Raw genomic sequence first — 14292 nt, 5'->3', positions numbered from 1 at the left:
GGCAGTCCTCTGCAGTGCATGCCACCATCCATCCTGAGCCTGCCTTGCAGTTTAGGGAGCATTTATCTTCTTGCACTGAGCTCATCCAGACAGGCTGCAGATAATCAGCTTGCAGGGCAGCCATATGTATGGGGTATGGGCAGATTATGGAAGTGGTGACCTGACCACTCAAACAGCTGACAGTCAAAAGAACCATGGACAGAGTCAGCGCCTGACATATTTTTGGAGACTGAGAGCAGAGGAATCTAGTGCAAACACAGCAGCTTTGCAAAGACACTGCTGGACCATAGAAGTATTTAGTAATTTGCAGGTGTTAGCCAGGGCTTCCAAAGAAAAGCAGGGTTTTAAAGGCTGAAAGTTGTGTGCAGAAATGGCCTTCATCGAAGGGAAATGTGAAAGCAAAGCAGGACAGAGGGGTCTCTGGTGGTGTTGGTAGAACTGGGACCTGGAAGCTTCATTCCTGCTCCCACCCCACTGTGTGGATTACCTGGGAGAAAGCAACAGTCTTTCTATTCTTTTGCCTCATCTATCACTGAGCACACTGAGACTTCCTGTGGCTCAAAAAGCACTCTTTAAAATCTCTAAAGTGGCAACTGCTCTTTCAAATATGATGATGTTTGAAAGGCCAAACACCACAATTTGGTTTTCTAGACAATGTTGGATGGCTCCAGCCCTAGTGTACATCATGGAGATCAGCAAATGTGAAATGAGGATTAATTGCAGCATCCATTGCACACTAGACTTGCCCTGTGCTGCCTGGATTTGCAAATCCATTCAGATGTCTGTGAGGATTTTCTCCTAATAAATCCACCTGATCTATTAGAATGTCTCAGGGAAATCCCTTTAATTATTGCCTGTGGGTCATTAACTTTAGCAAGAGTGACTGCCCAAGCGTGGGTAGGGTGTGAGCAGCCACTCTGTGGAGGAGAAGGGTTTCTGCTCTGTGTGTTTAGGAGAAAGGACAGGACCCTCACACTGCCATGTAGAGGGTAAGCCTGGGGGGAATACCACCTCTGCTTCTAATTAGTTAATAAATTGCATTCAATACATGCTGATGTCTGCAGCACATGCAGCTAATACAGCAGCATAGAGTGCCTGTCAGGAAATAGGGGGTAGTTTGGGCACCACAAGCACTTAAATAACCGCACTGATGGGATGTAGCAGAAAATCGCTACTAAGCAGCATGATGCATTGCACTCCAGGGAACTCCTGTCTAGGGTCAGAGCAAGCTGTTAAATATCTGCAGACACAGTATTCATTTTCCTGACTTGCTGTTGAGCTGTCACACTGGCTCAGGAAGGCATGGCTACAGCAAGCAGGTGGCAGATGGAGCCTGCTGCTCTGGCCTTTCCTTACACCGGGATTTCCTGCAAGCTGAAATCATCTGAGTTCAACACCACCTTGGGGCACTCAGTGCAACTCTTGGAACACACCTCCCTTTCAGCTGGAGCACCAAACTTGTAAAGAAAGAGAGAGACTATTCTTGTCCATAGGTTATAATTTTTTCCTGGATTTGGTGCCAATGTGAGGGTATGTGAAAATGTGTTCCCACATATCTTTTCACTCACACAAAAGCAACAAAGAACAAATGGGAAATGGGTTCTGAATCACCACCAGAGAAATAAAAAACAACTAATGGTAACAGGAAACTGTGTTTTGCATGTCATTGGACTTCACTGATAAAATCAAGCAAGCTGGCCTTATTCCCTAGATGCTGGCTTTGGCCTGCAGCAGGATGAATAGGTCTCCTGTTAATGGAGTGCATGCAAGGTACTGCTGTGGTAAGCGTGTGCTTCTTGCCAGAGCCCAAGGCAGTGAGCGTAGGATGGCAATTACAGCTTTGGGAGAGGTAACTTTGGAAGAATATGTAATATGCAAGCTGCAGGTAAATCACATGGCTCAACAGAGCTGGAGAGATAGTTCAATGCTAGTCAAAATCATTCCACACATTCACAGTGGCTACCAGGTTCTGCTCTCATTTAGGTTGTTGGAAACCTCAAAGTTAACATTGGGATTTATTTTGAATTTACATTTTCAGGCATGAGGTCCTTTGCTTTTGCAAATAAATATGGGTAATGTGACTTGAGATGAATATATGTAGGAATCACTAATGGATTGTGATCTTTTCCTTTTGGACAGGGCCAGATATAATTCTGCAGTAGAAAAGGCCAGCTAGCACCTGCATTGACCAGCCAGATTAACCAAAAATCTCTGCTCAAAACATCTCTTTGGGGTGAGTAGATAGAGACCATTGGGTCTGGTCCAGACCAATGAGGATAATATCCCATAAATAGCTATGAAAAAGACCCAGCTCTCATTCCTGATCCTGGCCAAAAGGAAGGGTCTGTTTCTCAGGCACATTAAAACACTAAGTGTTTAATGGGAGCCTTTCTTCCATTGTGAACTCCACATGAACCATTAAGGTAACAGGAGCCAACATCAAGGGTAATGTGCTGCCCTTTGGGTCCCTGCAGGGGCTGAGAAAGCAAATACTGAGAAACACATGCTTCTGTGCAACAGAAAATCTTTATTGGAATGGTATCCAAAGGATCCAGAGCTCACTGCCTGCCCTCCCCTGTGCACGCTGTGGGACACGGCGAGGAGCAGCCCTGGCTCAGCAATCCAGCCCTGAGCCCTCCCCATCACACCCAGCCTGCCTTCTTGTCCCAGCAGCGGCCACCAGGGCAGCACAGAGCTGCTCAGGAGGCGACAGGAAACCCAGACACCGCTGAGAGCAGCGTCTGCAGGTGTGGGCAGAGCCCCAAGCCCGGGGAAGCTGAGTTAGTGCTCAGTGCCTCAGGGGACCTGGTGAGCAGGGGGAGAGTGTACAGTGACAGCAGCCTGAATGGCACACACAGGACAGCACAGAAAGTTGGGAAGCATCTTCTGAGTAGAAGATCATGGCAGGTTTAACCTGGAAGAAAGGAACAGCAGAGAGTGGCAGTGGGCTGCCAGCTCCTGCCACGGCCCCTGTTAGACTTGGCTGTGGTGCAGTCATGGAGGATGCCTTCCAGATTAGCAGCACGATGAGGGAACAGAACAAACTCTTAACATGTTAATACCCAGCAAGGCAGTTTGGGGAAGGGCTCATCTTCATCCTCCAGTCCTGACAAGCCTTCAGATGCAGTATTTCCAAAAGCAGGCTGTGGAGGGATACAAAAGAAAGATATCAGCATACAAGGGACTTTTTCCAGCTTTGCACTCTAGCCCTGGAGAAGGTCACCAACATCTCAATAACCAGCTCCAAGTTCATATAACACTTTCAGGTGTTTCTTTTAGCTACTCATTGGGTAAATATGGGATCTAAAAGTTGTCTTCATGTAGCTTGATTTAAAATGTTTCCTTTTCTTCTACTTCAGCAATGTCAGGAACTAGCTTTTTCTTTCCTGTTCACTGATCAGCAGTTTTGCTGCTTCAGAGGTGTGTGCAGGGCTTTGCACCTGTGGCTGACTGGAAGAGCAGGATACTGACTTGGAGAGATTAGATCTGGTTCTTACTTTTTTTAAACCCAGTCACTACCACTCTGCTATCAACCATCTTACAAACAACATGGGTTTCTGTAGAATCTTCTAAGACTAAATTAGGGAAGGATGTATATTTTCGTGTTGGAAAAAGTAACTGTATCACAACCAGCATGAATCCCATGTGAGTTTCCTGTTTCCTCAAGTATGAGAAGAGATTTACACCTGGTTTTTGAAAGCAGGATCTTGGAAGAAAACTCCAACTGCATCAGCAGTGCTCATGCTGAGACACGAGCTCCTCCCAGACTGGAAGGACTTTAGATGAAGACAAAGATTCCCTGCTTTCATTTCTGCCGGGAATCTGATTTAAACCTGGCACCAGGAAGGAGCTTTATCTACATTAAACCTTCCAGACTGGTGGGGGCATGAATTACATTAGCCAAATTAATTACAGCCTCCAGGGGTGCTTACAAATTGCATATTGCCTAAGGATCACCTAAGCATCTAAGCAAGCCTTGCACAAAGGGATTTTCTCCTGGCTCTCTGGCAGTTGTCAGCTTCCACGTGCACAGAGCATATGGGCTAAGGGCAGAACCAGCTCTTTTGGTTTTAGGCCAGATCTGCCATCAGTGACTTCTGGTTCACAGCTGCTACAGCTTTGTGGAGGAATCCATTGAAAGCCAGCATGAGCAGCATTGTCCATGAGCTTGTCAGGAGCAGCTTCACAGGAGCACTCGTGCAAAATGCTCCTAAGCCACTGGATACAGACTGGACAAACAAAGCTGGGAGACCAACTGAGGGACATACCAGATCTTAGTTCCCTGCATTCTTGGTTGATTTCCACATCCTTTTTAGCCGTTTTTTCAGCAGCAGACAAGTGCTCCTTTTTTCTCTGTGGGGAGGCACTGACCTTGGCAGAGGGGAATGCCTGCAGTCCACATGCCTCATTATGCCTCCAGCAGTTGCTTTGAGGCCAGAGCAAAGGAGGGGTGCACTGTGGGGACATATTCATACAGAACTCCCCCCCTCCAGGGCAGGCACTCATGGTTCATGTAACCCCACACTCCTCTGTGAAAAGCAGGATGTGACACTGCCTGCCTCCGTGAGGTCCTGGGTGTGCAGACCTGGTGTATCTGCCTCCACAGCAGACAGGGCTGGGGGACACAATCCTTCTCAGCAGCTGCTAAACCAGCCAGCCATAAGAGAGGGCCAGGACTGCTTGAAAAGCTGCCAACCAGCTGCTTTTCTCCATATTTGGGGCATGTTTACTGTGACTGTCTTTGTGGCACAAAGGAGGCCCTGGAAATGAGGGTGGACAGGATAGCTGCAAGGCTCAAGCTCAAAACCTACCGCGTTTTTTGGGCTGGGATGCTGAGAGACTTTCCAAGGCATAGGCCACCTCTGACCCGTCCTCAGCTGAGAGCTGATCCTTCAACTTCTCCAGCTGTTCAAACAGAAACACAGCAGTAAACAAGGGCCCCATCGTGAGGAGCTCCACCGAGTGCTGGGAAATGCAGGGCAAGGGAGCTACATGTAGACTGGCTGGCAGCCTCACTGGGAAGGATAGAGTGTTCCCTGGAGCAGGAACTTTCCCCGAGGATCTGCCTTTGGAGCACTCCAACCTCCTCATGCCCTCCTTCATTAAGCTGCTTGTTTGGTGGCAGTGGTGTGGGCACTCCATGCTCTTTCCCTCCAGCCTAGGTGTAAGTCCCTGTGGAAGGGAGGCTGTGTGGAAGGATGCTGCAGCACAAAGAGTCAGGACACTGCTGGGACAGGAAGTCTCCAGGCATCCAGACACTGCAGCAGAGAACATTGCTTCTCCATTGCCCTGGGCTGTCCCTCCTCTCTCTCCCTCACAGCTCTTGCTACCTTCCCTTGGTTATAATGTGGACAGTCTGCTGCATTTCTTCATCTTTAGCTACTCTCTTCTTGTGGACTGGGAACACCTACAGCCACCATCCTGACTTTTGCTCGGGCAGAGCTGTTCTCAAAAGTCACAGCTTATGTCCCTCAGCACTGGAGCGAGAGGCTACTGGAGGACCGGGCAGCCTCCTGTCTGGCATGATGCACTGGGATTTTTCAGTCTGAAATGAAAGTGCCATGTGGAACTTAGCAGGACCTCCAGCACCCATGCAAACAGCTGGAGCAGCTGGACCTGGCCTGAGAAGGGAAAAAAAGCACTTCCACTGCTTGTAGGGCTTGGGGCACAATGGGAGCCATGCCAAGGTTGCTGCAGACCTTTCCCTGTTCCTGGGCAGTGGGTTAGGGTTAGGATGGGGGCTCTGTTTGTATTTGTGTGCTCTGATCAGCTCAGCAGGGCTCTGAACTTGAGTAGGGCCACTCTTACAAGGAGATGCAGCCAGCTCATACAAGGCAGCATGACCTCCTCTTCCCACTCCCCTTTCTCCTATGGAGATTTCCTTTGGTGCTTAACTCTTTCCTGGCTTGGCCTTCACTGGCCTTTCACTGGTGACAGGGGCAGGAACTTCTCAGCTATTATTGCCCAGTCTATAGCCCTGTTCGCTTTTTACCTTTTCCAGCTTGTGCAGCTGTTTAGCCAGGTTCTGCTTTTCCCTTTTCTCCATCCATGCTTACATTATAGCAGCAGGTGGAAGGGTGCCAGGATGCCAAGATGGAAGGATAGGGCATAAAGACAGCTTACACAATTGTTTAACTACCCATGCAAGAACATGCATCTATGTGTCTGTGCATTTACTCCTCTCACCTCTTCAAGCTCTTCAAATTTCTTTGCCAGCTCCCAGTCTGCAAGAGGGAAAAGAGTAACATCAGTATCTGCATTGCCTCCTGAAGCTCAAATTAAAAAACATTTCTTCATGTGCCCTCTCCAGAGGTCAACAAGCAAAGACCTAGTTATCATTTAACTCCTGTTAGTGATCTTCAAAAGAATGACAGCGGAAACAGAGAGAAAAGCAGGTTTTCTCTGCTGAATCTTATGGGACCTTATCCTAATTCTCCATTATGAGGGAGGCTTCTTTACTGCTCACCAGGCCACAGGGGAATTGGCCCAATGAGGTCACTTACCAATTCAGGTGTGATACCAATTCAGGTGAAACTCTTTGCTGCTTTTTAATTTTTATCCTGCTAACTGCAACTCTCTAATGCTGGCTTTTTTTGTCACTGGCTTTTATATGAAATCCCACTGCTTCCTTTAAGACTTGTTTATCCTCACATCACCCATGCAGGCAGAAGTCAGAAGACATAAATTTAGCCTAGAATAACTTACTGATTTATAAGTGAGCAAAGATCCAGGCTGGCAGAGTAGAGCAGCAGGAAAAGTCACATAGCAGGAAGTGCACAGATTCCAGACTTCTAAACCTTAGGGGGAAGCATGAGGACCTGGGCCCCAGCCTCAGAGATCAGACTTAGAGATCTCAAGGCTAGTCAGCTAGTCAGTACTGTACTGTCAAAAAACCATGCAGGTGGATGAATGAACTGCCCATACAGAAAGAGGGGAGAGTTAGGTGTCTAAGAATTGGATTTGAAACATCCAGCTGAACTGAGAAGAGCCTGGAATAGCAATAGGGAAAGCTGCAGGGGTGAGGAATTTCAGTCTCACTGCTATTGAGGGCTGAGGTACCTTATTCCAGACCCAAACTGATGCCAAAACCAGTTAATTTTTTAATAAGACAGATGAGTTCAGTCAAAGCTGAGTGACTGGCTACAGTAGTTCTCCTGGGAGGGGAGTGCAAAGTGATGAGCTGGTTTTAAGTGCTAGTTTGGGAAAAAATGCAGTAAAATAAGCAGAAGAGCCAGGAAAGAGCTAAAGAATGTTTTTGCTGGGCCCCACAAGCAAACCAAAAAACAGCCCTGGGGCTGCCTCTTCTCTGTTCCTAGTGTGGCAGCAGGCATTGGTCTGGATATCAGGGGGATTTAGGACATAATTCCCTTGATTTCAGATAAGACTTCAGCACACAGACAAATTGCCAGACTTGGGCTTTGGTTTTTGTTTTTTGGGTTTTTTTTTGAACGTTTGAAACTGAGCAGGAGGGTGCCAAGAAAGACCTGACTGCCTTCTTAGTTCCTCCTTCAAGAAAGGAGCAGTTTTATTGAAATGACCTGAATATTTTCTGATATTCATCCAACAATAAAAGCAGCAGTTCCTAAGCAAATCCATTACATCAGGATTCAATTTGAGAGATGAGATGGGGATGGGGATGGAATCAAAAGGTGTAGGCTCTGTTCCTGGCACTATCAGGATTGACCTCAGGCAGACTCCTCCTAAGTATATCTTTACATACCCATAAGGTAGAGACAGACAGACCCTGGCATATCTATAAGCCAAAAGTGACACTTAAGAATTATTATTATTAACATTTTTACCTCTTTCAGAGTTTCAAGTGCCTGTTTTGGCTTGATTTTCTGCAAACTGTAAGTTTGGCCAATGGCTGCTATGAATACAAAACAAACAGCAGTTGAAATTTGGAACAGATTATCTCAGATGGGGAGAAGGAAGTTAATTTATGGATGAAGCTTTGAGAAACTGCCTGCTGTAAATCCTCTGTCTGTGCTCTGCTCAGAGATTCATTATATTCAATTGTCTAGCATAAAATGCAGCCTTTCCTCTAGGACTAATAAGTGCAATAATCCATAAACTTATCATAAAAACGTTATTTCTTGAATGCATCCCCTTTGCAAGAAGAATGCCTTTGTTAGTATAAGGGCTTGATTTATTTATGTTTATTTATTTGTCCCAAGCTTGTTTAACCACTGCCTTGCTGCATTAACAAGCGTCTGGGGAAGAGCACTGAGTGAGTTTGATAGATTTTCATAACAAGGATTTTGCTGGGCCCCCTCTCAGCTGTTTTCACAGGGAAGGGCAGTTTCCTGCTCTGAGACCACCATATCCAGCCCAAACCCTCCCCTGGCTGCAGTGGCCGTGGGAATAGCTGACCTCTGTAATCCATTTGGTGCTTGTGATCACTGTGCCTCATGTCAGGAAATGCCCAAGTTTCTCTTCAGCAGGTCTGAGTTTAGCCACAGATGGGTGACTTTTAAATTTGGTGTCTATTCACAGAGCACAGACAGGAAGAGCCTCTCCCTGGCCCATCTTTGGTGGCTGGGTGGGAAAAGCCAGTTGTCTCAACCTCCTCCAGCAGCAGGGGCTTAGGCCCAGGCAGGAGCTCCCCCTGCCTTTGTCCCAAACTACACCTGACCCCAATGGGTCTGACTAGAAAATCTTGGTGAAATCCCCCTGCCCGAAATGATAACAAGATGCTGCTGTCTCAAAAGCACACGGGGCTGTTGGGGTGTGGGCAGAGAGGTGACTCCCAAAGCTGGTCCATGCCCCAGGCAATGCACACAACATCTAAGGGATAGTAGGGCCACAGGGACTCAGCAGAAAATTTTCTTGGTTTTACTTATGTACACACACATGTTCCCAGCAAAGTCTTGAGTGTTTGAGGATCTAGGGTACATGGTTTTGGAGGCTTTACTTTGCATTGCAAAAAGCAGGTCTCATAGCCCCATGAGGGAGAGCATCTGACATTATTCACATGTAGGCATCATACTGGGTGCTGCTTCCACTTTCTGAGCAGTTGGTATTTCTGAAGAACCTGAGAAGCAGGTTGCTTGCATTCACGCAAACATAGATTCAAGAAGCAGAAATCTCCCTTCCCCTTCACTTACCAATGTTTTCTGGCCTCCGCCATGCAAATTTCTTATTAAGAAGCAGAGTCAGCAATGTGTTCTCATGATTTGTGTCTTCTCTCTCTGGAAGCACTCGGTTCTCTGCAGCACATAAAACACATCTTTCTCAATCTCATCAATTAAGAATCAATTAATCAATTGATGCAATTAATCTCTTAATCAAATTAAGAAGGATGAGAAGTAGAAGGAAAATGTCTCCTGTCAGCACTCATCAGGGTGGAAGGAGCTCGGTGGAAAAGGAAGGTGTATGAGCACAGAACAAAATGTCCAGGCAGTGAGGGCTGTGCAGGGGAAGGGTGTGGGATGGGGAGCCCTCCCTGCCAGCCCTGGGCTGCTGGCCAGTTCCACTGCAGCCTCATCAGCACGACAGGCTGCAGAGAGCTGGAGCCATCACGGTGATTTACACAGTCCTGAGCTCTTCTGCAAGGCGGGTGAAGTGGGTGCCTCTGCAAAGCCAGACAGGAGCCCACAACATCCTCTCCTCTCAGAAGTGCAGGAGTTCCCCCACTCACTCCATGCACCTTCCCAGGGCTGACAGAGGTGGGAAGTCCCTTCTCACAGGGCTGAAAAGCCCTGCAGCCCCACAGCCCTTTCTTGAGCTCACTCAGCCTTGGGGCTGCTCTGATTGCCAGCAGTACTGAAGGATTCTTCCTGAACAGAGATCAAGTGTGGAGGAACTTAAAGCAAGACCACGAAGAATTTTTCCAGGAAAAACCTCCCCAAGCTGCTGTCCTAAAGCAATTTAGAGCTCTCTAAGAGGCCCCTTTAGGGCACTTTCTCAGTGGTTTTACTTTAGTGGTTGTGGCTGTGCCCTCAAATGAATGGTTGTGAAGGTCAAGGGTTCAGCAGAAACCAACAGACACAGGGGATCAGGCTGCTCAGTGCTCTGAGACCCTCCCAGCTCTGCTCAACAGATTTCCAGAGTCATCTGAACTAAATGTTGTACTAATTTTTGAGAATGACAGAATTGGAGCCAGACTTTATAGGGAGATTGAGCATTCAAAAAAATCTTGTCTGAACAGCCCCATCCCATACCCAGACCCTACAAAGCCATAGAAGATGCCTACAGAATTCCATGGAAAATACTAAGAAATTATATAGAAAGGTTTATTTTTCTCTTCTTCCAGGATCTTTAGGACTTCTCCTCAATGCAGTTTCATATGGCTATCAGCTCCTCTGAGGGGATGACTGCAATTATTCTTGGTACACATGAAACAAAACGTTGTACCAGACAAGCCTGAAGGATGCTCAAGAGCATGTGGGAATCAGCTCCATTAGCTAATGTCACATAAACCTGCAGAAGCTCAGGGATGCTGGCCAAAGGGATGCTCCAAGTATTTGGCCAGACCCAAGCCTGCCTCCCGCTGCGGCTGAAGCCACTGTCCCGATTGTGATCTCTGGAAAATAAACCCAGGGGAACGAGCAGAGCGACCTGCAGTTAGCATGGAGTGCCATAAACCTCATTCCTAAGTATGAAGGACAGTTATAATTTTAAAATAGCTACTTTAAGTTTTTTGGGGGATTTGCTACAAGGGAAACAAACCCAACGCTATAAACACTCCAGTGAAAGCTAAACAGAAGCAGGATTTAGAAAGAGTGGCCTGGGGAGTGTTTTGGTTGTAATTCCAAAAATAAATAGGTGATATTAGAGGAAAAATCATTTGAAAAGCGATGTTATTTTCAAGCCTGTATTTAGCGGCTCTTTCTTTTATTCCACTGCCAAGCCTCTTTAAGAAAGAGCACTAATGTTTGACATTTCCCTGCAGTATAAATTCAAGATTAATTTAAATTATGGGAGAAGTACATATAAAAAGAGGTTCTGTGAAGAAAAAAAAGTTCAGCATTGCCGTACTACTGACATTTATGAGCTGTCAAATCTCGTATGGTACATACTGGAATTGCTACTCTCTGATATTCTAATTTTTTTTTATTTTCTTATGGGAGAGAAAGACCTAGCCTTGCCAGATTTCACCAGATCTGATATTTTCACTGATTAGCAGAAGGTGTCATACAGTCAGCTGCAGAGCAGAAGGACAGCTTTGGCTCATGATAACATGAACAAGCCTCTTGCTAGCACCCGTGCTAACAGTATAGTTTGAGGTTCATTTTGTTTTCTTTTCCAGAGAAGAGAGTGTTGCAATGACCATGGTAAGCAGCAAAGCAAAAAGATAACCACCTACCTGTGTCATGTAGCCTGTATTCCAGCTTACCTTGGAGTAAAAAAGGGTCTCCATGCGTTGACGGGATACACAGAGCCATGGTCAGGATGGTCAGCACTCCCAGACACAGCTGGGCAGACCACATCTTCTCCATGTTCCCAGAGCCCAAAAGCATCCTTCCTTCAGGCACGGTGGAGGACTTCAATGCAACCAGCGCCAGATGAGCTCACTTTTAAGAGGCAGTGGATGTGCCGTGATTGCAAATGGCCTTTGGAGGAGGGGAGAAAAATATCTCTTGAGATATAATTCAACCTGTCAATATGATTCACTCTGCTGGGAGTGGACAGAACAGCCCAGTAACATAAGTCAGATGGAACCTGTTCAATATATCTCATATCAGACTGATCTAATGAATTCTGATGTTCCCACAGGCGTGCACTGTTCACGCACGTTGATATACATTCCATACATACACACATTAAAAATACTTTTTCAGGGCTGTTGCTTTAACAGAGTTCAGGCATGAGGACTCCCACGTTAGCAAGGAAGATTTGTCTAATGTACAAGCTGCCATATTTTTCCAGTTCGGACAGAATCAGGTTAATGGGGTTTTGTAATTTATCATCTCACTTCCTAGTGCCTATATTAATTAATGTGAGATATAATGAGTGCTGAAGTGGTGGGAAACAGAGGGGGAGAGCTCTTTTCATTTAATTGATTGGAGAATGTTGAGTGTGTCTTGCTCACTGTGACTTATGGCTTTGTCAACGGGAAAGGCATCACACCCTATTTTGGGATTATGTCTGAGTGGGGGAGTGCAGCTTTGGCAGTAGGTATGGAATACGTCAAGGATGGGCAAGAGTCTTCAGTTTTTTACTTGGGGAAAAAAAAAGAAGTGGAAGGTCAGATGCTGGTTCTGGCTACAGAGCCTTGTTTTATAATTTTAGAGCAAAGTACTGAGACACATTGCATATATTCCATGTCTTCTCAGGCCATGACTACATTTTGGTTTGACTTCCATTTGTTGCCTATCCATCACTATTGATCAGGGACCTGCTACTACTTTTCCACAACAACCTTACCAAGAAAAATATTGTAATAGTAACAGTGCTAGGCTTTGTTCTTCACTTCCTGCAGAACTGAATCATCTGTACTTGTCGTGGTTTAAGCCCAGCCAGGAGCTAAGCACCACAGAGCTGCCAGCTCGCTCCCCCCGTGGTGGGATGGGGGAGAGGATCAGGGCAAGCTCTGATTTGTACATACACTCCTAGTGACTCACTGTGTGTGCTTTTTTGACACCACATCATGCCAGATTACCCAAGATAGCTTCATCTGATGGTACCTCTCAGCTAAAAGACAGTATCATTTCCATGTTTGGGCTTTTGGCTTCAAGTCCCCAGCTCCCCCTACAACTCATTCTGTGCCTTGGATAGGTATTGAAGGACAAGCCTTTTAATAACCCTTGTAATATTTTATTATTTAATATATTATTAACAAAAATTGACTGGGAGAGGCTCAGATTTTTTTGTGGGAAATGCCTATTAAAATGAATGTGATGCTTTCATTAATGAAGTGTTCTCTACTGAGAAAACATTCCAAAATTTTCCCTGGAGATATAATATGTACAAATTAACCAAACTCCTAGTTTCCCTCAGATTTGTGAACAGCTATCTGAAATGCTCTCCTTCTTCACAAAGTTCTGTTTGGACTGAGGGACACATATGTCCTACTGGAACACTTTTCCAGCCACCTCCATCTCCCTAAGGTGCCAGTTTCAAACTGGTCAGAGATGAGCAGCTCTTATGAAGCAGAGGCCATAACTGATGAGCACCACTTTGCACAGGAGTCCAGTCTGGAAAACAGTAGCTCTGACTCAAAACTGACCCCTAAGGGAAGGTCAAGTCTATTTTAATTTAGTGCTGAATGGCTTCATCTCAATCTGTCTTGAGATCTGCTGGGAAATTGACTTTGCCTGGATACAGAAGGTGAGTTTCTCCATCTCATAGAAGTTTATGCAAAATCCACAGATCTCTGCCTGTTTTTCCCTACCTTTGGATAAAAGATCTCATGGGCTATTGGCAGGCTCTTTCAGGAAGTTGAGCTATTCCTGGGATTTCCTCTTTCACTGCAGAGAATCTTCAATTCTGGATCATTGCAACTGTTCATCCCCCAAAGCAACTCATGTAGAGAGTGTGCCAGACCTTTCAAGTGATGGCTCTGGTGAAGGTGTGGAACTGCCATGCTACATTTATGTATGAGAAGGAAGATGACTGGATGCTGTGAGGAGTGGAGGCTTTCAGGGGATGGGTTGGTGGAGAGAAGCCTTGCAGTTGCTGCCAGGCACTAGTGGAATTTTTTTTTATTTTTTGAAGTTAGGGGATAATTGATTTGTACTGTTGGGCTTCTCTAAGGCTCCCACCTGGAAAATTCTTTTGCTTTTACCCCATTAGTCCAGGTACTAGAAATAATATTACATTTTGTTGTTCTTATGTATTTTATTCAACATAAGAAAACAATGCAGTCTCCACAGTCCTTCTATTACTTCACTCATTGATAATGTCTGATAAATGATAATGTCATTGATAATCATCTATTTGTGTCTGGAGTTAAAGGATAATGAGAACATGAAGATGTGAGCTCCACCTCTACCTCCCAGGATCCCAGTCTGTCCCTTCATGTAGAAGTTTCTCTTTCCACAAAGCTGCTCAGACTTCAGGTAACCAAATACAACCAAACTGGGAAATTGACAAGGGTCAACTGCCCAGAGGGCAGGAATAGAGAAGACTTGGTTCAAGCAGTGCCACCTGCTCTCGGTGAGAGAGAGATGAATAGGAGTGTCAGTGCCTGGAGGGTGTTGAGTGCCCTCAGGTGGGGCCTCATCCCCCTCTCTGCTCATGAGACCCATTTAAACTCAGCCTGGTCTCCTGTTTTTCTCAGAGCTATGCTGGAGGAATTCTGGTCTGGAGTTCAGCTGTCTTTGCCTGCCCATGGTCCCTATTGATCTG

At 45.9% G+C, this 14292-nt stretch overlaps 1 protein-coding gene across 2 annotated transcripts; it reads right to left on the bottom strand.

Annotated features, from left to right (window-relative positions):
• Positions 1-2552: 2552 nt before the first annotated feature.
• Positions 2553-11540, bottom strand: UTS2B (urotensin 2B). Of its 2 annotated transcripts, XR_009487599.1 has the most exons (6): positions 11339-11540; positions 9108-9209; positions 6187-6224; positions 4812-4905; positions 3063-3143; positions 2553-2914 (listed from the first exon to the last, which is right to left on the bottom strand). XR_009487599.1 is itself a non-coding variant. In XM_059854887.1 (5 exons), the coding sequence occupies exons 1-5, from the start codon at positions 11460-11462 to the stop codon at positions 3118-3120; spliced, it is 384 nt and encodes a 127-aa protein (XP_059710870.1). In that variant the 5' UTR covers positions 11463-11540; the 3' UTR covers positions 2553-3117. The 2 variants fall into 2 exon arrangements, 1 of the variants encoding a protein (XP_059710870.1); XM_059854887.1 differs by having other exon boundaries at positions 2553-3143.
• Positions 11541-14292: the final 2752 nt, after the last annotated feature.

Source organism: Haemorhous mexicanus, chromosome 10, assembly GCF_027477595.1.
Source record: "Haemorhous mexicanus isolate bHaeMex1 chromosome 10, bHaeMex1.pri, whole genome shotgun sequence".
NCBI lineage: Eukaryota > Metazoa > Chordata > Aves > Passeriformes > Fringillidae > Haemorhous > Haemorhous mexicanus.
The sequence above is the reverse complement of the archived record's forward strand: the minus strand, read 5'-3'. Positions and strand labels throughout refer to the sequence as shown.

What these genes read in the sequence shown, in the direction of transcription:
- UTS2B (XM_059854887.1), bottom strand. Translation starts at nt 11,462, where the DNA reads ATGCTTTTGGGCTCTGGGAACATGGAGAAGATGTGGTCTGCCCAGCTG. An exon ending in AGACCCTTTTTTACTCCAAG is followed by an intron (nt 9,210 to 11,338) that starts GTAAGCTGGAAT and finishes TATGTGCTGCAG; the next exon opens with AGAACCGAGTGCTTCCAGAG. An exon ending in ATCCCAGCCCAAAAAACGCG is followed by an intron (nt 3,144 to 4,811) that starts GTAGGTTTTGAG and finishes ATCCCTCCACAG; the next exon opens with CCTGCTTTTGGAAATACTGC.